General features: G+C 34.6%; 2 protein-coding genes and 1 long non-coding RNA gene across 3 annotated transcripts; all 3 read right to left on the bottom strand.

Annotated features, from left to right (window-relative positions):
* Positions 1-1548: 1548 nt before the first annotated feature.
* On the bottom strand, positions 1549-1869 carry LOC123885907. The gene has a single exon (XM_045935246.1). The coding sequence runs from the start codon at positions 1867-1869 to the stop codon at positions 1549-1551; it is 321 nt and encodes a 106-aa protein (XP_045791202.1).
* Positions 1870-22041: 20172 nt separating this feature from the next.
* Positions 22042-24398, bottom strand: LOC123887426. The gene is made up of 3 exons (XR_006801483.1): positions 24196-24398; positions 22600-22755; positions 22042-22409 (listed from the first exon to the last, which is right to left on the bottom strand). It is a non-coding gene; the product is annotated as an uncharacterized LOC123887426 (long non-coding RNA).
* Positions 24399-25412: 1014 nt separating this feature from the next.
* Positions 25413-25928, bottom strand: LOC123885906. The gene has a single exon (XM_045935245.1). It carries the CDS (start codon positions 25926-25928, stop codon positions 25413-25415), a length of 516 nt encoding a protein of 171 aa, XP_045791201.1.
* Positions 25929-27985: the final 2057 nt, after the last annotated feature.

The following is a 27985-nucleotide window of genomic DNA, read 5'->3' as shown; positions in this document are numbered from 1 at the left end:
AATCAATTTGAAGGTTCACAGTATTCAATAAAAAAGACTTATATATGGAAGAAAAAAATGTCTACACCACATGAGAAGTAGATTCCATGAAAGGAAAAATGCTTACACAACTTGAGAAGCAATTGTTAAATGATCATCAACATCACTGATCAATATCAAGGCCTCCTTGTTTCTTAACTAAAGGCTTGAGAAACATAATCATGCAAGTAATTGTTAGTTCATGGCTTGTTCTTACATGATCAGAAGCATATTTATAAGAATAGCGGTTATTTCAAGCCTTGTGCACCAACCACTTCATGTTCCTACATATAGGAAGGCATGCCTCCTATTTTGGTAAGAGATTTCAAAGATATTTGAAAGAAAGAAAAGTATTGATTCTCATCAACCAAGATCAAAAGTATTTCGAACAACAAAAGAAACTGAAACAATTGCCTTGCTCTTGCATACAAGAAGCTTCATATATCTCTTCACACTTATATGGTTCATCATTTATCCATTAAAAGTGAATGTATAATTATCTACCTGTAGTTTAGAGTTGAGAAGCATTTTCATCCTTTCCGCGGTTTTGTTGTAAACACCTTTAATCTTCTTTGGACTTAAGGAATGATTTGTAGGTTGTTTACTTGGTCTAGTTAGATTGGATTTGTGTGCATAATTTGAGAGGGTATCGCAATCACATTATAATCTATCTAGGTCAAACTTGTACGGATTTGGGAGGTTATCCCAAACACTAGTGAACTTTCACAAAGTTTGTGAGGACTGGAGTAGCCCACCTTGGGTGAATCGATATGGAGCTTTGTCACGGGCCATATCCGGCCGAACGCTTGAATGTGTTGTCGGTTATATCAGTTTTGAGTCAGATCGTGGGTTCATACTCAGCCCTACCCATAATCATATGCATAAGTTCAATCATATCTCATTACTCCATCCATCTTAAATTATATTGCAAAAAAATAAATCAAATTTATTAAAAAAATCAAAACATAAAAATTTAAAGTATGTTATTGTATTTTTTTTAAAGTAAGTTAAGTTGTATGAGAAGATTAAAAAATTCTAGAAAAAGATATATGTTTGTTTTTTTATCTTATAATTTCAGATAAAAAATTGAGTTTTTTTCTCTTATATTTTGAGACGGATGCAGTATTTTTATATATCATAATAATATTTCTAGATCCACCCTAATTGGATGTTTGTTTTTTATAAATCATTTGTTGAATTTGAAGAATGAAAAACCTTACATAATAAAACCGTTGATTACTTAATTTTATCATGAGTAGTATACATTGTAACTAAGCAAGATAACTTACTCAATATTGAAATGTAATTGTGAATGCCACACTTTTTATTACAAACCTAAAAAATGATTCTCAAATAAATGTATTGCATGATTGTGCAAAATTTTTTATTTTTTTTTACAATAGAGCTGAGAATCGAACCTAGAATCTCTAGTATATTACTCAAACCCCTCACCACTAGATCAAACTTAGTGATTTTGATTGTGCAAACTTTAACATTACACATAAAAAGAATTAAGCAACAATTAATTAGTTAAGCAGTAAATAATCCTGCTATAATTTGAATAATTTGATCAATTTGCAAGGCAACTTCACCATAACTTGGAAGGGAAGAAGTATCATGATAACTAGTATCATAAATACAATTTCTAATGTCTTGCATTATATCATTAGCTCCAACACTCATAAGATGATAATTTCCTTCATTCAAAACTCTTTCTACGTTCCCAAGCACAAAAAGAGCACCCCCATCATTAACAAATTCTTTCAAACACATTTTGTAATGTGTTAATGCTTTGACATCCTTACCACTTTGTCCGATCAGCGTGTTGATTAGCTTCACAGTGTTCGTCATATTAACACGAAGCACGCCAATTGTATATTGTGCAAGACTAACAAGGTCTGCGCCTTTTTTTGAATTGAGAAGAGTCGAACAAAATGAAGGGTTTTTTGATTTGTGGCAAATCTCATCTACTTGAACAATTTTGGTTGAATAAGAGGATGTAATACATAGAAGAAACACTAGCAAAATGAAAGAGTGATGAACCATTTGTTGTTTTTCTTATTAGTTCTCCTATCTTAGTATTTACTTTGATTGGTTTCCTCACTTGGTTTTATAGTTATCATCAATTGAAAAGTAAAACACTCAATTATTAATTTGATAAGGGTAGTATGAGAATATTGGAAAAAATGTTGGGGTAGAAAATTTTTTTCTTTCAAAAAACCATTATGGGGCCCAAGTTTTAGACTCATTTTTATGGACATAAGAGAGTCGCCCTTTTCGCCTTCCCTCATATACGGCACTGCGGAAGAGGAGCACCACCGACAAGGTCAACTCTAATTCAGGTACGATCACCTTCATGTTTTAAAAACGCCGAACCACAATTGTATTTTTTGACTAAGTTTAAATTCCTTGACGATATAAAATATTTAAAATGTACAGGGGTTATGGTTCAAACACCGGACACACAACTTATTCACAATAGTGATGAAATTTCTAACTATTAAATTTACTTTAAAAATAAAAATACTTAATACATGTATTTCACTATTTTAAAAGTGTCCATGCATGTTTTAGAGATTATTATATTATTTAATTTATTTTTTTTAGTTTTTATTTAGTTTGTTTTAAACTATTTATCAATTTTTAAAGTTTTAAAAAAAATCTTGAAACATGCATTTGAAATGGCTGATGTGAAGGAAACAAAATTTTGATGCAAGCTCAAAACTCACCATCTCTATGGCGGTAATGTGTTGAATTTGGGCTGTGAGTCCCATAGCAACAAGTCATGAACCAAAATTGTGACATTTATGTCGATTATTTTCAATGTATAAGAGAACACTTCAACATACTAATGTATGTTCAAGTGTGCAGGACCATATATTGAAACTCTATTTCTAATAATAGTAACTTGCATCTCAAGGACATACTAATCATGCTACAAAGTTCTACTTTGAAGGTAAAAAGTCAACTCTGGTGACCAATAAGTTCTGAAGACTAGTGTCCCTCTGAAGAGCTTCTGAGCAAGTTAACAAAAGTCAACGCTTTGAGCAAGATCTTCAAAAAGAATCAAGAGAGTCATATGAATCTGAAGAACGAGCTCTGAAGACCATTTAAAGCAGAAGACGATCTCTGAAGATGAAGCGAGACTCTGAAGAGATCAAGGTTCGCCAAGATTCTGAAGTGACAATAACAAGTATTGTACTTCTTTGAAGAACATGCTCCTATAACTGACACCTTTGTCCTCTTGCTCTAGAACATCAACATCATTAACCTGCTCCATGCATTTTGTCTCTGCTACATTAAATGCACTTAGCAAACATGCCTACAGTCAATGATGTTTATAGAGATAACTTTCAAGGAAGCTCAAACATTTAGATAGATACTTACAACTCTCTGTATATATTTGTGAATATTTGTAAAACATAAACACTTAGATAGATTCTTGCAAACTTATATCTTAGAATATCTAAGTTGTTTGAAAAACTCAGCGCTCAATTGTAATCTTACCACTCTTTGGAGTCTCAAAAGTATGCAAAACCAAAACAATCTCTATAACTCCGATTGTAAAAGTCCTTAGGTTGTAGTGTTGAGGAAATATTCCAAAAATCCCTTTGTATTTTAATGATAACAAACTTAATGACTAAGAATCATTTTATGATTCTGATATGTTTTATTATCTAATATGTTTCCTTGAGTGTGATAGAGCATAGGAACATTTTCTAAAAGAATCCAATGTCTCACTCATATATGAGAAACATTTTTGCTTCACAAGATGAGAAGCATTCAAGCTTCATCATAAGAACCATTCATGTTTCATGATAAGAAGCAACCATGATTTGAAAATCATATGATCAGAAGCGATTAATTAGAAGAACATTTTCAAATCAATTTGAAGGTTCACAGTATTCAATAAAAAAGACTTATATATGGAAGAAAAAAATGTCTACACCACATGAGAAGTAGATTCCATGAAAGGAAAAATGCTTACACAACTTGAGAAGCAATTGTTAAATGATCATCAACATCACTGATCAATATCAAGGCCTCCTTGTTTCTTAACTAAAGGCTTGAGAAACATAATCATGCAAGTAATTGTTAGTTCATGGCTTGTTCTTACATGATCAGAAGCATATTTATAAGAATAGCGGTTATTTCAAGCCTTGTGCACCAACCACTTCATGTTCCTACATATAGGAAGGCATGCCTCCTATTTTGGTAAGAGATTTCAAAGATATTTGAAAGAAAGAAAAGTATTGATTCTCATCAACCAAGATCAAAAGTATTTCGAACAACAAAAGAAACTGAAACAATTGCCTTGCTCTTGCATACAAGAAGCTTCATATATCTCTTCACACTTATATGGTTCATCATTTATCCATTAAAAGTGAATGTATAATTATCTACCTGTAGTTTAGAGTTGAGAAGCATTTTCATCCTTTCCGCGGTTTTGTTGTAAACACCTTTAATCTTCTTTGGACTTAAGGAATGATTTGTAGGTTGTTTACTTGGTCTAGTTAGATTGGATTTGTGTGCATAATTTGAGAGGGTATCGCAATCACATTATAATCTATCTAGGTCAAACTTGTACGGATTTGGGAGGTTATCCCAAACACTAGTGAACTTTCACAAAGTTTGTGAGGACTGGAGTAGCCCACCTTGGGTGAATCGGTATGGAGCTTTGTCACGGGCCATATCCGGCCGAACGCTTGAATGTGTTGTCGGTTATATCAGTTTTGAGTCAGATCGTGGGTTCATACTCAGCCCTACCCACACTAGTGCAGAAAGGAGATACAACTACTGGCCAAACTGACTTTCTACTACTGGTCGCGGCCAGTAGTAAATGCAGTCGACGTTGTAAGTTCAACTTTCCACGTCGGGTATTTTTATACCCGTCGTGGTATGTGTAGTTTCTTCTGTAATTATTATTTAATATTATGGGGTTTCCACGTCGGTTTTTACAAATACCCGTAGTGGTATGTATGAGATTCCACTACGGGTATTTACAATATCAGTAGTGGTATGTATGGTTTCCAGTTTTTTTTTTTTAAGAATTGGGGATTCCACTACGGGTATTTACAAATACCCGTAGTGGTATGTATGAGATTCCACTACGGGTATTTACGCATATCCGTAGTGGTATGTATGGTTTCCAGTTTTTTTTTTTTAAGAATTGAGGATTCCACTACGGGTATTTACGCATACCCGTAGTGGTATGTATGGTTTCCTTTTTTTTTTTTTTAGAATTGAGGATTCCACTACGGGTCATTACTCTTACCCGTAGTGGTATGTGTAGTTTTCACTACTGATATTTATAAATATCAGTAGTGGTATGTTAGTTTTATTTTTATTTTTTTTTCGTTTTTTTGTAGCATCCTGTGCCTGCATGACCAAATTTCATCACAGACCCCAAAGAATGAGCCATTGCTGCTAGTGCTAAAGCTATATGTTAAAAATCAGTTGCAATAGCAACTGATGCATATATATATATATAACTATGATAATCCATCCATGATTTAAACTAATATAAACTAAGGTTATAATTAGGAAGTGCAAAGTCCAGCAGCTGCAACTGCACCATAATATTACTAGAAAATAGAAGGTACAAATATTATGCATTAATTTGCCTAGTCCAAAGTTAAACCAGTTCCATCTACAATGAAGCATGGCAAGCTTTTCATTATAATTTTCCACTAAACATGTCTTCTCAGATGAAGCATAACAAGCATTTCATCACCATCCTCAATTCCCAGCTGCATGAAATATATATAATTTGGATCAGAAAACCAAGCATTTCAGAATGTAATATTCAAAAACATCAAGATTAACCATGAAACAGGCTATAACATTCAAATATGTGCAAGACCAAATTTCATCACAGACCCCAAAGAATGAGCCAGCTGCTAGTGCTAAAGCTTGTGTCCGTGCTGTGACGAAAACCTCTCCGAAAAATCAGATGCATTAAAATTAAATAATTAACTATTCTATAACTCACCAGATAAATCTTAACCCTCCAATAACTCCAAAAAATATGTTGACCAACGTAGTCGCAATTCATACATCTCGTCAGCTGTTAACTCACTTGGGTCATTAAATACCTAAAATAAGTAAATAATAATATAAAACTATTCTTGACTCGGTTATAAAAAATTATTGATGTATAAAAAATAAAAATTATTACCTCCATCCAAGACTCAGTTATCTTAGCAGTGACAATGTCCAACATATTTTTCATTACATAGTATCCACAGTCATTTGTATTATATTGTTTCCTCCCCTACAAATGGATGACATAATTATATATAGTAACATTTGATCAAAAAATACCACACTTACTTATCAAAAAGCCAAAAAAGTAAATATATATAAAGTTAGAATACCACACTTACTTTGGGATAAAGCCATACGGTATTGTTCTTTCTATTGCCATTCGCCATTTGATCAACCGTAAAAACACTAATTCATAAGAAAAAAAAGCCGCATAAAATCATATAAAATATAAACTTCCTTTTGTAATAATTTATGTTTATAGTATATATCAAAAACCCATAAAGTATAAACTTAATTAACTTGAAACAATTTTCTCCATTATTGAATTAAGTTTCCAATGTAGTGAACAAAGAACAACCACAGTATTTATCTTTGGACAAAGTATTATCAACTGCCAATGTCCTCTGTACGCGTGCGTGGAAGAATGATATTATATTGTTAATAACTATGAGTTATAAAAAATAAATAAGTATTAAAAAAATACACAAATTCATACAAACTTACCCATGGTTAAATGGTAATAATTGACACTCTTTCTTTTCATTTTGTAACTTATGCTGGATGTATTTTTTGCATTTACTTTGAGTCATTTTCTGATTACTTTTTCTCCCATCACCAACAATATTCAACTCAGCAGGTTCCAAAATTCCATATACATTTGTGGTGTTGTTTTCAATGCATAAACCATGAATGTACCTGAATATAATTTTAAAGTTAGGAGAGATATATAACATATTAACATATATTGAGATAGTAGTAAATAAGAAAGTACACTTACGAGCACCAAACACTTAGAGTAGTCATGTCGAGCCAAATAGAACCCACCAACAGCTCTCTTATACACTTGCAAGACATGAGAAAATTAACACAAGCTGGACAATGATTTAATTTTACATGCAAATGCTCTTCACCCTTTTTCAGAACCATGATTAACAATTTCTGAACATCGTCCATGTTATTTTGAGCCTCTGGTACCGGTGCAGGAGAACGACTTCCTTTTGCGCTTTCAGTGACAACAACCTCCTTGAGTTCATTTTGCGTCTTCAATCACCCCAAAGTAGGGTGTAGATGCCATAACCGGATTTTTATCTTTGGAACTAGAGAAGTGCATGGACTCTGCCACAATCATAACCCCACTATTTTGCATGGTACTGCGGTCATCCTTTGATTTTGTATAAAAGGAAGTTTTGTTAATATCATATGCACTCCAAGTCAATATGTTACATTTAGGCTCATAGGACAACCACTTTATTGTATTGGAAACACTATCATCTTGGCAGACCTTTTCTTTAAACCACTCTGAGAATTTCTTATTATGCTCTTTTAACACCCATTTTTCATTCATCTTATCGTGCATTTTCTTTATGATGCTTTTGTGAGCAGACAAGTAAGGTTGAACTTCATCAGTGTTATTCAATATATACAAATGAGCTTGAAGAATTATATCAATATGCATGCTCTTGACATTTAAACCTTGCGTGCCCACACCATCACATCTTCCATCATGACGAGACTTGGGAACCCCTATAGCATCCACTTCTGACAAATAGTTTGAACAAAACTCAATAGCTTCTTCTGCAATGTACCTCTCAACAATCGAAGCTTCCGGACGGTGTGGGTTTTTTGTATACCCTTTTAAAATCTTCATGTATCGCTCTACTGGATACATCCACCGTAAATAAATTGGACCACACAATCTAATCTCCCTTACTAGATGAACAATCAAATGAACCATAATGTCAAAAAATGAAGGAGGAAAATACATCTCCAATTGACACAAGATAACTGCAGCTTCGTTTTCCAACTCGTCTAACTTCAATGGATCAATTGCTTTACAACATATTGCATTGAAGAATAAGCACAACTTGCATATAGCTTTCTTAACATTGTCGGGCAATATCCCACGAATAGCCACGGGTAGTAGTTGTTGCATCAAGACATGACAATCATGAGATTTTAAGCCGATTAATTTGAGATCTTGCATTGATACAAGGCTCTTGACATTTGACGAGTAACCATGTGGCACTTTGATACTTTGTAAACACTTACAAAAACTTGTTTTCTCGTCTTTAGACAAAGTGTGACACGCGGGAGGCAAATATGTCTTGTCATTGATTTTTTGTGGTAATAACTCTTGTCGTATACCCATCAAATCCATATCAAGACGAGCATGTGCACCATCTTTTGTCTTGCCTTTAATGTCGAGAAGTGTTCCAATTACACTATCACATACATTTTTCTCCACGTGCATCACATCAATACAATGTCTTACATCAAGACTAGACCAATATGGAAGATCAAAGAACACTGACCTCTTTTTCCATATACTTTTTACAACAGGCTGCTTTTTCCTTTTGACACTTTCACTTTCGGCTTTTGGCACTTTCGCTTTTGGCACTTTCGCTTTTGGCACTCTCCCTTTTGGCTTTTGGCACTTTCCGAAGACAACATTAATGTCTCGTTGTCGTTCATAAACTTCCTCTCCAGTTAAGGGCGTTGGAGCAACACCATTCTCTTGGTCTCCGTCAAAAGCTTTTCGCAATCTACGATATGGATGATAACGATTTAGAAATTTTCGATGGCCAAGATAAACAGTCTTCTTTCCATTTTTCAGTTGCTTATAACATGTTTTTTTTCACATATGGGACACGCATTATGCCCTTTAACGGAATACCCAGACAAATTGCCATATGCCGGAAAATCGTTGATGGTGCAAAACAACATGGCACGCATGTTGAACTGTTCACCAGAATACGAATCAAAAACATCCACTCCTTCCTCCCACAACACTTTCAAATCATCAATTAGTGGACTTAGATAAACATCTATGTCATTTCCTGGTTGTCTTGGTCCTGAAATCATCATCGATAACATAATATATTTACGCTTCATGCACAACCAAGGAGATAGGTTGTAAATCATCAGGAGAACAGGCCATGAACTATGGTTAGTACTTTGATTACCAAACGGATTCATTCCATCAGTAGCAAGTCCAAGTCTAAGGTTTCTCGACTCTTTGCCAAAATTTGGAAACAAAGAGTCGATTTTCTTCCATTGCAAAGAATCAGTACATGGCGAATTTGGCCATCACATTTTCTCTCTTCTGCATGCCATCTAAGATTCTTTGCGTCATTTGCATTAGCAAACAATCTCTTGAACCTTGAAATTATTGGTAGGTACCATACCACTTTCGCGGGAGGACCCGTTTTGGTCACCTCTGAAGGTGTGAAAACACAAGAAGGGGGGGTTGAATTGTGTTTTAGCCAAGTTAAAACTTTTTCAAGTTCTTAACTCAACTACGTTAGCAGCGGATAAATAGCACAAATAAAAACAAGATAGAGAGAGAGAGATCACACAAGCAATTTATACTGGTTCCTCTCACAAAATGAGAGTAGTCCAGTCCCCTTGCACTTCCAAGGGAGTTCACTATAATCACACAAGATTACACCTGCTCAAGCACACAAGCAAGAGACTTCTCAACAATGCTTAAGCACACAAGCTTAAGACTTCACACTTAAGCACACAAGCTTAAGTTTCTCAAGTAATAGTAAAGTATATAACAATATACAAATGCTCTTAACAGAACCTAATGAGAGCCAATACAAAGAGTACAGAGTATTAGACTAAAGTGCAAAAACACTTAACAGCGGTTCAGAGCTTGTATATCACAAAGTTCAGAGTTTGTTCAGCGTACGTTCAATCCTTAATAATGTTATTTGTTGTAGCTGAATCTTCTAGTATATATACTACTAGAAAAGAGTCGTTGCAAAAAGAACCGTTGGAGTTGATAATCTTTTGTCTTCAAGCAGTCTGTCTTGATGCAGTTTGGTTGTATCCAAAACTAAGAAAGAGTTTCAGGTACTTTGACTACAGCAGAGAAGACTTTCCTTATTCAGCTAATAAAACTGAAGACCCACGTTCTCAAGTTAGGACAGACAAACAGAGGGTAGCTGAACTGATCAGGCTTGAAAGGTCCTTTTCTTCATTGATAGAAGAGTTGACTTGCAAAGAGAATCTTCACAGATATCAAAAAGATCTTCAGAGGTTGATGACGCTTTAGTCACTCAAGAAGTTCTGAAGACTTCATCCTCTGAAGGTTGTAACTTCTGAAGTCCAACATCTTCTGAGCACTTGTGAACTTCTGAATTCACATCCTCTGAACTTCACTCAGAGCTTGTATGATGCTTATATCTGCGCACTTAAAATAAATTTTTAGTCCTTCCAATTGTTAATTAATACTTTGTTATCATCAAAACCTTTATAGATTTAGGGGCAAACATTTTTAAATCAATTTTGTTCCAACAATCTCCCCCTTTTTGATGATGACAAACATCAGTATTAATTGACAATTGTTGTTAAATTAACTTATCATGTTTCTCTTAGGTTTATGAGGTTTGCAAGCTCCCCCTAAGATTGATACTCCATAAAGTCTGAACTTTATGTTTTATCCATGATATTTTAATTTAGTATAAGATTAAGATGGTTTGAAATAAAATCAATTTCATATCTTTCTTCAGAGTGAGAGGTTTGCAAGCTCTCCCCCTAAGTCTCATAAGGCTAAGTTAAAATTGCACTCTTAACTTATCCTTACTAATGAAATTTATTTCAGTTTCAACTAACTTAGTCTCCACATTGAAATACGTAAAACAACTTAAAAGTAACAACTTTTAACATAACAGATAACAGCGAGATAAAAGTGGTTTCAGTTTTGAACTTATCACTTATCAATTAATGCGTAACTACTCCCCCTTTTGTCATTATCAAAAAGTAAAAAAAAATTTATATAACCAAGACAGTCAAAGAAGAAGAGTGGTTGTTACAAAGGTGAATTAATTTCAAAAACGAAAACCAACGCGCTCAATAGGTTTATAAAAAGGTGAACGAGTTAACATGCCTTCTTCACGTAAAAACAAGAGTAAACAAGTGAAACAAGAGAGATTAGGAATAATGAAAAGATTTAGTTTACGCATCGCAGAGTTTAAGAGAAAGAAGGACGAAGATAAACGCGAAGACGAGGAGAAAAATAAAGAAGACAACAAGAAACCACAAGATGCGGAGATAATAATCATCTCATCAGATTCTGAAGCTGAGGAGAATGAAGATGATGCTGACTATGTTGAGTTTTTGGCTAGCTATGTTCCAGAAGAGGAACAGGAAGAAGAAGAAGAAGAGCAAAACCCAGATCCTATAGAGATTTCATCAGATGATGCTGAGGAGAAATCAGAGATTTCTTCTGAGTTTTATCCATCTGATTAGGATTAGGTTGTCTTTTTCTTTTTCTTTTTACCAATGTACTCAACATTGTTAGAGCATTAATAAAAAAAATTTCGTTTTAAAAAGCATCTTGTGTTCTTATGTTCTTATTTATCAAGAAAATATAAATCTTAAGTCAACATGAAAAAAGTAATCAAGCAAAACATAAACAAAACAACTTGAAATAGATAAACCAGAAAAAGTGTTCAAGAAAATAAAAAGAAAGCTTAAAACAGGTGCAAAGAATCCTAGGGTTTCTTAAGAAAGGCTAAAAGTTGGTCAAATTTGTCGTTCAAAGATCCCACGTTGGAAACCAGACCATCCACTTTGGATTCCAAGTTGAGGTGAGCTGTCCTTTGCCTTTCCAATCCTTCTTGCTGCTCCCTCAGAGCTTCTTGAAAGATCTGCAGCTGATCAGCCACAACAGGAGCTTGATCTTGAACCAAAGGCACTTGTTCTTCAACCAAAGATGCCTTGCCTTTATCAGAGGGTTCACCTTCCTCTGGATAGTCAATCATCAGCACATCCTCGTGATTCTGAGAAGCCAGCACATCATCCTCTGAAAAGTCCTCGGGTTGCAACTCATTTGCCAACTGGGCAACTCTTGCAGCAGCTTCTTCTAACCTTTCAGACTCAGACCTCTGAGCTTCAAGACTCTGAAACAGCTTGGAGTCTATCCAGATGACTTTGAAGGCGTTCAGACGTTGTTCAGCAGCAGCAAGTGCTTCCAGCTTAGCAAGTTCAGATCCAGCATGATTAAACATGGTTAACCTTTTCAATTCAGCCCTAGCCAGACTTTCCCTCATGAAGCTTATCACATCCAAATCTCTTCTTCCAATCACAGCCTTAATTTCCTCAGCAGCACCATCCAAAGCATTGCAAATCCTTGCCTTAATGCTTGAAACTTCCAAATCCACATCAGAAGGACAAACTAGAAACCTGTCCTTTAGCAAAGATAATCTAACCAAGTCATCATGAAACTGAGTGGATAGATTACAAAAAGGGTTGGATGATGAGGGTGAAGGATTGGGAATGGTAGAGAGATTAGGTGTTTCAGTAGCAGGGTTGTCAATAATCACAACTTCTGCCTCTGTAGGCTTGGGAGCACAAGTGTGAATACGCTCAGGAGAAGCGTGTTCAGCACTTGGGTTAGGATGGGGTTCAGGGGTTGGTTCAGATGATGAGATGTCAGAAGTTGATTCAGGGTAAATATGTTCAGGAGATGGTTCAGGAGATTTATGTTCAGGGGTTGGTTCAGGAGCAAGTTGTTCAGGGGTTGGTTCAGGAGCAAGTTGTTCAGGGGTTGGGTTAGGAGAGGGTTGTTTGATAGGAGAGGTTGGTTCAGTATTTGGAATATCTGGTTGAGGTTCAGATGGTGGAATGTCAGGTGATAGCTGTTGTGGTTGAGGTAGAGGTGATTTTGGTTTAGGAGATGAGCTAGATTTGTGGGTTTCATGAGAAAGAGGTTGATTATTGAGAGGGTCAGGGCTCAGATGTTTTTCTAGTTCAGAAAGAGGGTTGTCAGAGGTTGGAATATCAGAGGTTGGTAAAACAGTTCTGAGAGGTTTGGTGTAACCTAATCCAATCTCATTTTCATTAAAGATGAACTTAGTCGATTTACCTTTACCTTTAGGAGTAGGAGCAGGTCTTTTCTTCAAACGAGCAGCCAGAGACTCTTCATCAGATTCAGTTTCCGATTCAGAGGATTCACTTTCTTCACTTTCCTCTTCATCATCAACAATGATAGGCTCCTTTGATGATGGTGCAGCAGCTTTTCCAGTCAAAGCTTCATGTTTCCTCTTTGTTCTTTGCTCAGCAGTAGCTTCTTCTACCTTAACCTTCTTCTGAGCCAGAAGATCTGGTTTTTCTTGTTCAGCTTTCCTCTTTGGTTTCCTCTTAGGATTATACATGTTTACAGGAGCTGGAGGAACCATACTTCTATCAACAACAAATCCTTCTTGTCTGAGCACTTCCAAATAGTCCTGAATGATGTGCTCAGCATCAGCTTCTGAGATAACTGGATATCCATCCACATACAGACGATCTTCAAGATTGGCTGTAAACTCTTGTGGAGGTGGAACCACTTTGGAAGAGATGAGACGCATCTTGGTGAGGAAGCTGGCATTCAGAATTTCAGGAGTGAATTTCTTTTCAACAAGTTCCGGATGAAACTTCTTCAGATTCTCAACAACATGACCTTGATATAGAAGGTCTGAGAGTAATCTTGGATAGGCTATAGCTGTCTTCCTCTGAGATTTGCTTAAGAAGATTGCCTCACAGATCCTCTCAAAGAAATATTCTCCCAGATTCACCTTCATTTCTTTCAGAAGAAAGTAGATCAGATGACGATGAGTCCAGGAAATAGTATCAGTACCACCAACTCTTGGACTGATAGAAGCTAGTATGATCTTGAAAAGTACCCTGCAGACGTCAGTCAAACCCTTGACTTTACCCTTCAGTTTCAAATCTGTACACATCAGAGCCAGAAGATCATCTCTGTACCTTGTGTCCTTCTCAAAAACATCCAACTCTATCCCAGAGTTATCCAAACCAAGCAACGCATTAAAGTGAATAGGAGAGAAAGCTAGGTTCATACCACAGATGTTAGACCTAATTTGCTTTCCAGTGAATTCCAATAAACCCATTTCTTTCCTAGATTTACCTTTTAAACTAGGATTTCTCTCAATAGCAGCACGTTCTTCTTCCTTAGCTTCATGCTTGTCAAAGACCTTAGCTTTCATCCAGAATTTCTTCAAGAGATCTGGGTAAATAGGACCATTTAACATGCTGAAGTATTTATCCCAACCTTGAGCGGAGAAGTAATGTTTCACATCAAACCCATTTGCCTTTATACTGTCGAAGTCGATCATCTTTTCAGAAAGGAATATGAGCTCAGATTCTGGAAACTCCATCTCGTTCCCAACGATTTGAAGATTTTTGAACATAAAAGGTGGAATCTTTGTTGACGACGAAGACGAAGGTCCAGCCATTGTTGGAGATAGGGTAGGGTTTGGAAAACTAACGAGAGAGAAAGAAAGTGTGTTGGAGGTTTAGAGAGAATATGAAAGTGTAGGTTGTGAAAGTGAGAAGTGTGCAAGTGTATTGTGTAAGTTTTATTTAAATGCACACAGTTAACACGAAAATAGCAAATTTGGGAAGTTACGCTAATTGACAGAAAGTTGAATACCAAAAGTCATCATTAACCACCCACTACCTGACACACGTAGACCACGTGCAGAAATTTACTCGGTAACTGCTATTTTAATGGACAATTGTTCAGCAGTGAATACTAAACGTTTCCCACTTAAATAGTTCAGAGCCTCTGAGTTATTTAAAATTCTCTATCAGAGTCAAGTACTTCAGAGCTTGTGTTTCAGATGTTCTGAATCATAAGTTCTGATATACATAACCTCTTACACTTTAAATGCCAAAAAAATTTTCATTCAGAGATTGAAAACATGTTCAGATGTTTCTTTATAAAATCAAATCTTTCAACAGGTAAGGCTTTAGTAAATATGTCAGCCCATTGATTTTCAGTATCAACAAACTTAATATCTATAATGCCTCTCTGAACATAATCTCTGATAAAATGGTGTTTAATTTCAATATGTTTGGCTCTAGAGTGTAGAATAGGATTTTTAGATAAATGAATGGCTGTAGTATTATCACAATATAAAGGAATATTGTTACTGCTTACCTGATAATCTTCTAACTGATATTTTAACCAGAGTAGTTGTGTGCAACAGTTAGCTGCTGAAATGTATTCTGCTTCTGCTGTAGACAAAGCTATAGTAGTTTGTCTCTTACTAGCCCAGGAGATAAGGTTTTCACCAACAAATTGACAATTGCCACTTGTGGATTTTCTTTCAATTTTATCTCCAGCATAGTCAGCATCACAGAATCCATTTAGCACATAATCATTGGATTTCTTATAGAGAAGTCCAAGATTAGTTGTTCCTTTCAGATACCTAAAGATTCTCTTTACAGCTGTAAGATGAGATTCTCTAGGATCTGACTGGAATCTTGCACATAAGCATACACTGAATAAAATATCTGGTCTAGAGGCTGTCAGATAGAGTAAGGAACCAATCATACCTCTGTAGACCTTTTGATCTACTTTTCCTTCATCATCTGACTTGCTCATGTTGGTAGTTGAGTGCATAGGAGTGTTCATTATCTTGCAGTCATCTAGATTGAACTTCTTCAGAAGTTCCTTGGTATATTTTGATTGATGAACATAAGTTCCTTCCTTCTTCTGATTGATTTGAATTCCAAGAAAGAATTTCAATTCTCCCATCATGCTCATTTCAAATTCATCCTGCATTATCTTAGAAAAGTTCTTGCACAAGGAAGCATTAGTTGAACCAAAAATAATATCATCAACATAAATTTGAATGATTAAAATGTCTTCTTTGGTTGTTTTTCTAAAGAGTGTGCAGTCAACCTTTCCTTTTTCAAAACCCTTTTCAAGAAGGAAATTACTGAGTCTATCATACCAAGCTCTTGGAGCTTGTTTCAGACCATACAGTGATTTCTTCAATTTAAAAACATGTTCTGGGTTTGAGACATCTTCAAAACCAGGAGGTTGCTTAACATACACTTCTTCAGAAATAAAACCATTTAAGAAGGCACTTTTAACATCCATCTGATACAAGGTTATTCCATGATTAACAGCATAAGATAGAAGTAACCTGATTGCTTCAAGTCTAGCAACTGGTGCAAAGGTTTCAGTATAGTCAATCCCCTCTTGTTGACTATAACCTTGTGCAACCAATCTAGCCTTGTTTCTTACCACTTCACCTTGTTCATTCAGCTTGTTTCTGAACACCCATTTTGTTCCAATAATGTTCTTGTGTGAAGGCTTAGGCACAAGAGTCCACACATCATTCCTTTGAAATTGATTCAGCTCTTCTTGCATTGCTACAATCCAAGCATCATCTTTCAGAGCTTCATCAATCTTTGAAGGTTCCATCATTGAGATAAGACCAACTAAAGATTCCTCATTTCTTAGTTGAGATCTTGTCTTCCTTGGACTATCCTTGTTGCCTAATATCAGTTCCTCTGGATGTGATGATTTATATTTGAAAGTATTTCTTGGGGGCTCATCATCTTCAGACTCATCAACATCAGGTTCAGCAGTTGCTTCAGTTCTTTGTTGTTCAGAGTCTGTAGGAACTGTTGTATTCAGAGGTTCTTCAGAGAATGGATGTTCTGAGTAGTTTGGAATATCTGAATATTGATCCTCTGATACCTGAAATCTAGACAAACCTTCCACAAGCTCTGACACTTGGTCAGGCTCTTTGTCATCAAATTTGACATGCATAGTTTCTTCCACAGTATGTGTTTCAGAAATATACAGTCTGTATGCTTTTGAGCGTTCAGAGTATCCTATAAAAATACCCTTATAACCTCTAGCATCAAATTTCTTTAGATGGACTTTGTTATTTAAGATGTAACACGTACATCCAAACTGATGAAAATAAGAAATATCAGGTTTTCTTCCTTTGAACAATTCATAAGCAGTTTTGTTCAACTTAGATCTGATATAGATTCTATTTTGAACATAACATGCTGTGTTTACAGCTTCTGCCCATAAAAACTTTGCTACATTTGTTTCATGCATCATGGTTCTGGCCATTTCTTGCAGAGTTCTATTCTTCCTTTCTACAACCCCATTTTGTTGAGGAGTTCTAGGAGAAGAGAATTCATGCAAAATGCCATATTTTTCACAAAAGTTTTCAAACGGTTCATTTTCAAATTCTCCACCATGATCACTTCTAACTTTTAAAATAGTGTAGCCTTTTTCATTTTGAATTTGTTTGCAGAAGATGCTAAACTCATCATAAGCTTCATCTTTTGTTCTTAGGAATTTTACCCAAGTCCATCTACTGTAGTCATCAACAATCACTAATCCATACTTCTTTCCATTGATAGAGGCAGTGTGAACTGGCCCAAAAAGATCAATGTGAAGAAGTTCCAATGGTCTTGAGGTAGAGACAATGTTCTTAGGTTTAAAAGATGATTTTGTAATCTTTCCTTTTTGACATGAACCACAAAGTGTGTTTGAGTGATATTTGATTTTAGGTAAACCTCTGACAAGGTCAAGCTTACTAAGCTTAGAGATTAACCTCCAGTTAGCATGGCCTAACCTCTTATGCCAGATCCATTTTTCTTCACTCAAGGTCAAAAGACACATCACTTTTTGTTCATTCAAATCAGAAAGATTAATTTTATAAACATTGTTCTTTCTCAGACCTTTGAATATCATGGAGTTATCAGATTGTTTAGACACAGTACATGATTCCTTATTAAAGACAACTACATAACCATTGTCGCAAAATTGACTTATGCTCAATAGGTTATGTTTGAGTCCATCCACTAACCAAACATCATTAATAGATAGGGAAGAATTACCTACTGTACCTGTACCTATTATCTTTCCTTTTTGATTACCTCCAAAGCCAACAGATCCTCCTTCTTTCATAGTCAGCTTAGAAAATAGTTGTTTGTCACCAGTCATATGCCTTGAACATCCACTATCTAAATACCATGAGTGATTCATGATACTTCTTTGAGTGGTAGGCTGTATGAGAAACAACTTTAATCATTGCGATAGAACTCTTCATCAAGATTAATGATAAAGTCATCCCAGTATTCTTCCTCTTCATTTTCCAAGTTCTGATTGTTAACTTGAGAACTTGTCAACCATTGGTCTAGGACATAAGCCCTTCTTCCTTTGCATAAGACTTGTTTCCACACTATAGGTAAGACATATCCTTTCCTAGTTGGTAAATCTGAATGATACATTATTTCAGCTTTTGGTACCCATCTTCTGGGTCCACGCTTGTTAGTCCACACATGCTTACTATGTTGTCTAGTGTCAGAGAAAGATCTTGATTTGGAATAATAACCTTTTTGAAATCTTTTCTTTGTTTGAAATTTGTTATTGTTCCAAGATTTGGATTGTTTATGATTCCAGGGTTTGTATCTATTATCAATCCCATGTTTTGATTGATTATATCTACTGACTCTAGAATCATAAATAATCTGAGTCTTGTACTTCATCTGAGATTTGGAGTTAGAATTTTTCTTTTTAAAAACTTCTGATGTTTTAGGTTGACTAGCTTCAGGTACTGAAGTTCCTTTGAATCCAGAATTTGAAGTCTCAGATGTTGAAGTTTTCAGAACTTCTGAACTAATGTTCTCTGATTCTGAACAACTTCTATCTTCTGAACTTCTCTTTCCAGATCCTGAGGAACTAGGTTCCTCTGAGCTGTCAGCTTCTAAATCACTCAGATCATCATTGTCGTTTTCACAAATACCAGGATTCTTTCCCTCTTCACTTGGTGGAACAACATAATAAACCCAAGATTTTCCAACCTTTTTGGCAAAGGTCTTCAGCTTTGAATATGTTCTACCATATTCATAACCAAGTCCTTCTCCTCTATGTCTTAAAACATTATAAATTCTATTAGCAGCTTTGCTCTTCCCAAGGTTGAGATGCACAAACTGTTGAAGAGCTATTTCCTGCTCATCAATAGGTTTGTGACAAACAGCACAACCCTTTTCAAAGTCATCTACTCTATTCAGAGTTTCTTGATATAGACCTTGAAAATGTTCTGCTTGCTCAGTCAGAGTGTTAAGCTTTTCTTGTAAAACTTTTTGTTTACTTAACACTCTGAGATGTTTCTCAATGACCTTGTTAAGTGCAGTTATAAGTTGAGATTTAGAGCAATCAGAAAATACCTCATCAGTTACTTCTGAATCTGATTCTGATTCATCGTCTGAGTCTACATCTGAGTCAGCTGAAGCCATCAGGGCTAGATTTGCCTCTTCTTCTTCCTCAACTTCTTCCTCAGATGATAGCTCTTCAAAAGTAGCCATCAGACTCTTTTTCAATTTGCTCTTGAATTGTTGCTTCTTTGAGCTGTATCTTTTGTTTTTGTCTTTAGCAGACATTTCTGGACAATCAGCAATAAAGTGTCCTGGCTTCTTACAGTTGAAGCAGTTCTTCTGATCATCCTTTTTGCTGACAAAATTTCTGGAGCTGTTACCTCTGAAATTTCTTTTGTTAAATCTGTTCCATTGCTGAAACTTGGTGAATAAAGCAAACTCATCCTCATTCATCTCATCCTCTTGACCATCAGCAGAAGATTCTTCTTCAATATCAAGAAGCTGAGTCTTAAGAGCCTTAGAAGTAGTCTTAGTTGACTGTAAAGCCACTGACTTGGACTTCTTCTTAGTTTCTGAGTCAGCATCCAGAACCATCTCATGGCTTCTGAGATTGCTTATCAGAGCTTCAAGACTCAGAGTCTTGAGATTTTGAGCTTCCTCTATTGCAGTGACCTTAGGTCTCCAAGCAATAGGAAGACTTCTCAGAATCTTCTGAACATGGTCATAGGTGGAATAGCTTCTCTTGAGAGCTTTAAGACCAGATACAAGGATTTGAAACCTTGTAAACATAGTCTCAATGTTTTCATCTTGTTGCATAGTGAATAGTTCATATTGCCTTATCAAAAGACTAGCTTTAGCCTCTTGAACCTTTTCATTACCATCATAGGTAGCACACATAGAATCAAAGATAGATTTAGCAGTAGACTTGTCCTCTATTCTGACATAGTCTTCATGTCTAATAGCACCAACAACAATGTCCTTTACTCTATGATGCTTAGTGTAGGTTTTTAAGTTAGCTGGTGTGAGTAACTTTCTATGCTCAATGGACAACCTTCCATGTTCATTTAAGTTTTCAAAAGTTACTCCCAGCTCAACCAAATCCCACAACTCATGATCAATAGCAGTAATATTGCTATACAGTCTTTCCTTCCACCACTCAAATAATGATGCATCACCATTGAATATAGGGGCTTTTCTATTGCCACTATGTTCATGTGATTCATTACTTAAGTAGTCATAACCAAAAGCATTTCTAGGACCACCACCAGCACCACTGGCCTCACCGGTTCTAGTGCTACTATCGTCTCCTCCAGACATAGTGTTCTCACAAGATCTTTACTGTCTCACTGTTAAGTGAAAGTAACAGACCAGAGCTCTAGATACCAATTGAAGGTGTGAAAACACAAGAAGGGGGGGTTGAATTGTGTTTTAGCCAAGTTAAAACTTTTTCAAGTTTTTAACTCAACTACGTTAGCAGCGGATAAGTAGCACAAATAAAAACAAGATAGAGAGAGAGAGATCACACAAGCAATTTATACTGGTTCCTCTCACAAAACGAGAGTAGTCCAGTCCCCTTGCACTTCCAAGGGAGTTCACTATAATCACACAAGATTACACCTGCTCAAGCACACAAGCAAGAGACTTCTCAACAATGCTTAAGCACACAAGCTTAAGACTTCACACTTAAGCACACAAGCTTAAGTTTCTCAAGTAATAGTAAAGTATATAACAATATACAAATGCTCTTAACAGAACCTAATGAGAGCCAATACAAAGAGTACAGAGTATTAGACTAAAGTGCAAAAACACTTAACAGCGGTTCAGAGCTTGTATATCACAAAGTTCAGAGTTTGTTCAGCGTACGTTCAATCCTTAATAATGTTATTTGTTGTAGCTGAATCTTCTAGTATATATACTACTAGAAAAGAGTCGTTGCAAAAAGAACCGTTGGAGTTGATAATCTTTTGTCTTCAAGCAGTCTGTCTTGATGCAGTTTGGTTGTATCCAAAACTAAGAAAGAGTTTCAGGTACTTTGACTACAGCAGAGAAGACTTTCCTTATTCAGCTAATAAAACTGAAGACCCACGTTCTCAAGTTAGGACAGACAAACAGAGGGTAGCTGAACTGATCAGGCTTGAAAGGTCCTTTTCTTCATTGATAGAAGAGTTGACTTGCAAAGAGAATCTTCACAGATATCAAAAAGATCTTCAGAGGTTGATGACGCTTTAGTCACTCAAGAAGTTCTGAAGACTTCATCCTCTGAAGGTTGTAACTTCTGAAGTCCAACATCTTCTGAGCACTTGTGAACTTCTGAATTCACATCCTCTGAACTTCACTCAGAGCTTGTATGATGCTTATATCTGCGCACTTAAAATAAATTTTTAGTCCTTCCAATTGTTAATTAATACTTTGTTATCATCAAAACCTTTATAGATTTAGGGGCAAACATTTTTAAATCAATTTTGTTCCAACAACCTCATCATCACTAGAATCACCATCTTTCTTTTTGTAGCGAGACGCCTTACATGTCGGACAATGATTATAGTTGACAAACTCTTTTCTGTATAATATACAATCATTAGGACATGCATGTATCTTTTCATACTCCAAACCCATTGGACACAATACTTTCTTCGCCTCGTAATAACGATTTGGCATTACATTACCTTCTGGAAGCATTTGTATCAACAGTTCAAGCAATTCAGTGAAACTTTTGTCGGTCCACCCATTTTTTGCTTTCAAATTAAACAATTTTAACACCGCAGACAAACGGGTAAAATTTGTGCATCCCGGATACAATGGTTCATCCTTGTCACTGTATAAAGTTTCATACACATGCGCCCTCTTAAACGAATCTTCTCCAATATCACGCATCATGTCTTCCAGTCGATCATCGATATCCACACTACCACTTTCTCTATGGGACACACTTGGCGTTGCTACTACTTCACCGTGCCATATCCATTGTGTATAATTTTGACAAATCCCGTCACAAATTAGATGATTCATGATTTCTTTCTTAGTACGTTTTGGTTCTTTATTTGCACAAAAAATACACGGACATAGAAAAAGTGGAGGAAATTCAGGAGGAGGACGTTCTAGTTCAGCATTACTTTCCGCAAACTGTAGAAATTCCATCACTCCATGTCTGTACTCAGTACTTAATCGATTAGCTCTCATCCAACTACGGTCCATACCTACGTTTCGAAATTAATGCATTCTAAGTTAAAGGAATGACTAGGTTGTTACTATTGCGAAACATTCTCTCGCCCTATTTTAATAAAAATTCATAGCCTATAACAGAATTTGCATATAGCAGAATTTTTACATAGTAATTTGCATTGCATCTAAGTTTATAGCTTCTATGTTTTGAAATAGAATCGGTACCTGTAGATGAGACCGTGATTGAACCTTCTAACTTCAAACAAAGATGACAACACCAAAAAACAGCAACACCAGCCCCTGCACAGCAGCAGTCAACACGCAGGAGCAGCAACCACCGCCTAACGCAGGAGCAGCAACCACCGCCTAACACAGCAACCCCTGCACAGCACAAGCATTGAAACCCTCAATTCATACATGATCTAAGAAAAGCATCAACCCTCAATTCATACATGATCTAAGAAAAGCATCCACATTAATTTTATAAATATGTTTATACAACTTAGTTAATATCAAAACAAGTTGTATGTTTATACAATTGGCCATAAATATTGACCCCTGCCCATGGCCAAGTTGTATGTTTTCTTGAACCAAGTCTTCTCATAACCTCATAGTGTCGACATGGTTTGCCAAGAAGAGTTATTGATTGAAAAAGTTTTTAATTTGTATGAACAAATTTCAAGTCTTGAATCTCTCAAACCTAGCAAAAATGTCAACATGCTTTTCACCGATCTTGTCCTCACATGCATGCCACCTAGTCCTATAGATGTCATAACCCTCCCAAAAACATTGCAAGAGATAATATCGACTCTTGGAAACTTGTTGAAGGCCACAAATAATGATAAATGGAAGAAAAATATCACCATATGGATGACCAAGGCTGAATGCAGCACTCTAGAGGTGAAAGAAAATTGATTTTACCACTGTAATCATCTTTAGTATGGAAAATTATGGAGAAATGGTTTCAATCAAAAGGATGAAAGGATCGAGAATACAAAATCAAACATTCAAATCAACATTTCTAGCTAAAAATGATCTTATTGAGCATAATGCTCTGTAAACAGAAGCAGCAAATTGGGTACCAGATAATTATAAACAGAAGCAGCAGATTGATAAATGTATATGCATAGAAAGTTGTATATGTGCACTTGGTCGTGTGAGGGTATATATAAAAGTCTTCAAGTAGGACTAGGTTAAAAAATAAGGTATATGAAATATCAATAATGAAAACAAAATACACAACAAAAAGTATAGTATTGGAAAAAATGAATTAAAAAAAAAACACACCAAGGTTTATGCAGAGAAAGAAAATCAAATAGCCTGCATGATACTCACATCAGAAATCAAAACACAAAAATAAAACAATAAGACATACAATTAGATCGAAGATTATAACAGTTTCCTGAAATTCTACCATGAGAGTAAAACATAAACATAGAGTACAAATCCTCAGCAGCAAATCTAGTAAATTTAAATTCATAATCAGTAACATAGATTCAGCGCATACCCTCATAACTCATTAATATATCAATCATATACAAATGAATCCACTAACTCAAAAACCATATACTAAAATCCTGAAAACTCATCAAGCCACAGTTACATATACATATATCAGCAGAACCAACCAAAAACATCACAAAGATAGCAAAAACAGTTCAAAAACCAGCTAATTCTAACTCAAATAATAAACAAAAGAAAAACCGATACAGAAAACAACAAGAGCCAGCGAATGAAATCGAATGAAAACCCAAGCGAATGAAAACGAATGAACAAGAATGAAAACGAATGAAATTTGGAGGAAGTTTGATTTATTCATACCTTTACCGAATGAAAACGAAGAAATTTGGAGGCGATTCAAGCGTTCTGCCGTCTAGGGTTTGGAGAATGAAACCGAATGAAATTGGAGATTGGAGAATGGAGAGATTGGAGAATGATTGGGATTTGGCGAATGGGAGGAACGATTGGGACGATTTGAGGAACGATTAGGTTTAGAGTTTGCAGTGGGACGATTGGAGGTTTGAGGAACTTTTGGAACGCGTATGAACAAATGAACAAATTAGGGATAATTGGGAATGAATGAGAATATGAAAAAATTAATAACAGTAATAGGGATTCCACTACGGGTGAATCCTAGATCGGTAGTGAAACACAATTAAAACAAATTTTAAGGTAATTACAACATTGCCACCGTGTCTACTTTTCACTACGGATTTAAGAAAGCCAGTAGTGAAATCCCTTGTCTCTGAACTTTTCACTACCGGTATTAAAATATCAGTAGTGGAATCCTTTGATAAAATGTATTTCACTACTGGTATTCACATACCAGTAGTGGTATCTCCAAACCAAAAGTCATTTTTCTACTAGTGCCATAATCATATGCATAAGTTCAATCATATCTCATTACTCCATCCATCTTAAATTATATTGCAAAAAAATAAATCAAATTTATTAAAAAAATCAAAACATAAAAATTTAAAGTATGTTATTGTATTTTTTTTAAAGTAAGTTAAGTTGTATGTGAAGATTAAAAAATTCTAGAAAAAGATATATGTTTGTTTTTTTATCTTATAATTTCAGATAAAAAATTGAGTTTTTTTCTCTTATATTTTGAGACGGATGCAGTATTTTTATATATCATAATAATATTTCTAGATCCACCCCTAATTGGATGTTTGTTTTTTATAAATCATTTGTTGCATTTGAAGAATGAAAAACCTTACATAATAAAACCGTTGATTACTTAATTTTATCATGAGTAGTATACATTGTAACAAAGCAAGATAACTTACTCAATATTGAAATGTAATTGTGAATGCCACACTTTTTATTACAAACCTAAAAAATGATTCTCAAATAAATGTATTGCATGATTGTGCAAATTATTTTTTATTTTTTTTACAATAGAGCTGAGAATCGAACCTAGAATCTCTAGTATATTACTCAAACCCCTCACCACTAGATCAAACTTAGTGATTTTGATTGTGCAAACTTTAACATTACACATAAAAAGAATTAAGCAACAATTAATTAATTAATTAAGCAGTAAATAATCCTGCTATAATTTGAATAATTTGATCAATTTGCAAGGCAACTTCACCATAACTTGGAAGGGAAGAAGTATCTTGATAACTAGTATCATAAATACAATTTCTAATGTCTTGCATTATATCATTAGCTCCAACACTCATAAGATGATAATTTCCTTCATTCAAAACTCTTTCTACGTTCCCAAGCACAAAAAGAGCACCCCCATCATTAACAAATTCTTTCAAACACATTTTGTAATGAGTTAATGCTTTGACATCCTTACCACTTTGTCCGATCAGTGTGTTGATTAGCTTCACCGTGTTCATCATATTAACACGAAGCACGCCAATTGTATATTGTGCAAGACTAACAAGGTCTGCACCTTTTTTTGAATTGAGAAGACTCGAACAAAATGAAGGATTTTTTACTTTGTGGCAAATCTCATCTACTTGAACAATTTTGGTTGAATAAGAGGATGTAATACATAGAAGAAACACTAGCAAAATGAAAGAGTGATGAACCATTTTTTGTTTTTCTTATTAGTTCTCCTATCTTAGTATTTACTTTGAGGGTCCGTTTGGTGCGCAGTATAGCATAGTGACAGGATAGGATATAAAACAGGATAAGGATAGGATAGGATAACAGCAGGATAACAGTTATACTCAATTATCATATCATATGTTTGGTGCACACAGGATAACAAACATGATAACTATTATATTTTGTTTTTAATACATACTTGCTCATAATAATATGATAAGATATATAACATATTTAATTGACAAAATTACTCTTGTAAAACAATTGTTATTTTTTTAAAATTATTTTGTAATACTTTGAATTTTATAAATAAAAAATATAAATAAGTAATCAAATAACTTTATATAATTTAAAATAAAAATCATGAGAAAATAATCAAGTTTAATATTTTTTTTTTTTAAGAATCAAGTTTAATATTTTATATGAATCATGATCAAATAAATAACTCGATAATATATACATGTTAGATAAGCCAAATAAATATATGATATATCACATACGTAAATAATAAAACTACTATTGCAAAAGAATTATATTTAATTTTTTTATAAAATTTAAATTAATATCCCTATTTGTCAATTTTTTAATAATCATTTTACTTTAAAATATTGTAATTTTAGTAAAATTTTGACTTTTTAGAATATGTAAATTACAAAATTACCCCTGTGAGAAAATCACATATATATATTTAAAAAAATAATTATTTTATTATTTATATTTTATTAATTTTATTTTATGTATTTTAAAAAATATTTTATAAAATAAATCAGTAATTTTTTTTTTCTTCTTATCCTGCTGGTAACCCAACTCAAATTCAGGATAAGAATTATAACTAGAGAGACAAGATAGGATAAGCTTCAGGATTAACTTATCATATCCTATTGTATCACCAAACACTGGATTGCGGCAGGATATGATACAGTTATCCTATCCTGTCTCTTATCCTGTGCACCAAACGGGCTCTGATTGGTTTCCTCACTTGGTTTTATAGTTATCATCAATTGAAAAGTAAAACACTCAATTATTAATTTTAAATAGTTAACTATTTTAGTTTTTGCCAAGAAAAGGTATTAATTATTTTAATTGAATATTGGTCAATATACAGGTATTTTGACTTAGGTTTTTTTTTTCATCGTCTGACTTAGGTTTAATATATATATGGTAAATTCTCAACAAGTCAAATTGTGTTTTTTGACTTTGGTTGACTATGAATTTTTTTTTTTGGTTTGATAGACGAAATTGCAAAGCCATTGAAAACTCACACACACAAAGTAGAGTGACTGAGGTTCGAACCCCGGTCCTAAGGTGCGACACTAGCAATTTTAGCATTTCTGCCATTTGAGTTAGGATTTGTTGTGGACGACTATGATTTTTTTTGACAAAAAATTAATAATGTTATTTATCTTTTAATGATAAATATTACGGAGTATTAAATTAAATTGATATGCGCTTACAATTATAGAAACAAACATTATCACTTGACCAAGAACAAATAAATACATCATCTTGTAAGTACAAGTACGGTCTAAACTTGCTTCAAAAAAAAAAAAAGTACGGTAAATTATTAAAAACAAAACAAAAATAAATTAAAAAGCAATACAACTTCTCAAAAAAATAATAAAATTTATACATGGGTTACCAAGTAGATCTAACAGAAAATGCTTCGATTGAGATATATTCACATTTTTTATAATTTTAAATGTATTTTATAATTGTTTTATTGGTGATAAACACTCAGAAGTTGGTTTCCCAAAAGATTTGTCTTAGGGGAGAAATTCTAACTCGTTTAGTTTATTGTCTTGGTTAAAAGTAGTTTATATTGTAGCATTGAAAATAGAGTTTCAGATGTGTTTTCTTTATATATTAAGGAAATTCATTTAGAAATTCAGAAGTAAAGGAGGAGCAACATGGCGGGCTAAGGAGCTCTCGAGGGAATGCGACTCTCCTCATCATAGGGAGACAAAACTTCCTCTTCAAGAAATCGAGGTTACTTTGTATGCGTGGTTTTTACTCTTTTGTTTTAATTATGACTATGAGTCGC

This window comes from Trifolium pratense, linkage group LG5 (genome assembly GCF_020283565.1).
Source record: "Trifolium pratense cultivar HEN17-A07 linkage group LG5, ARS_RC_1.1, whole genome shotgun sequence".
In the NCBI taxonomy this organism is placed as follows: domain Eukaryota; kingdom Viridiplantae; phylum Streptophyta; class Magnoliopsida; order Fabales; family Fabaceae; genus Trifolium; species Trifolium pratense.
The sequence above is the reverse complement of the archived record's forward strand: the minus strand, read 5'-3'. Positions and strand labels throughout refer to the sequence as shown.

What these genes read in the sequence shown, in the direction of transcription:
- LOC123885907 (XM_045935246.1), bottom strand. Translation starts at nt 1,869, where the DNA reads ATGACGAACACTGTGAAGCTAATCAACACGCTGATCGGACAAAGTGGT.
- LOC123885906 (XM_045935245.1), bottom strand. Translation starts at nt 25,928, where the DNA reads ATGGTTCATCACTCTTTCATTTTGCTAGTGTTTCTTCTATGTATTACA.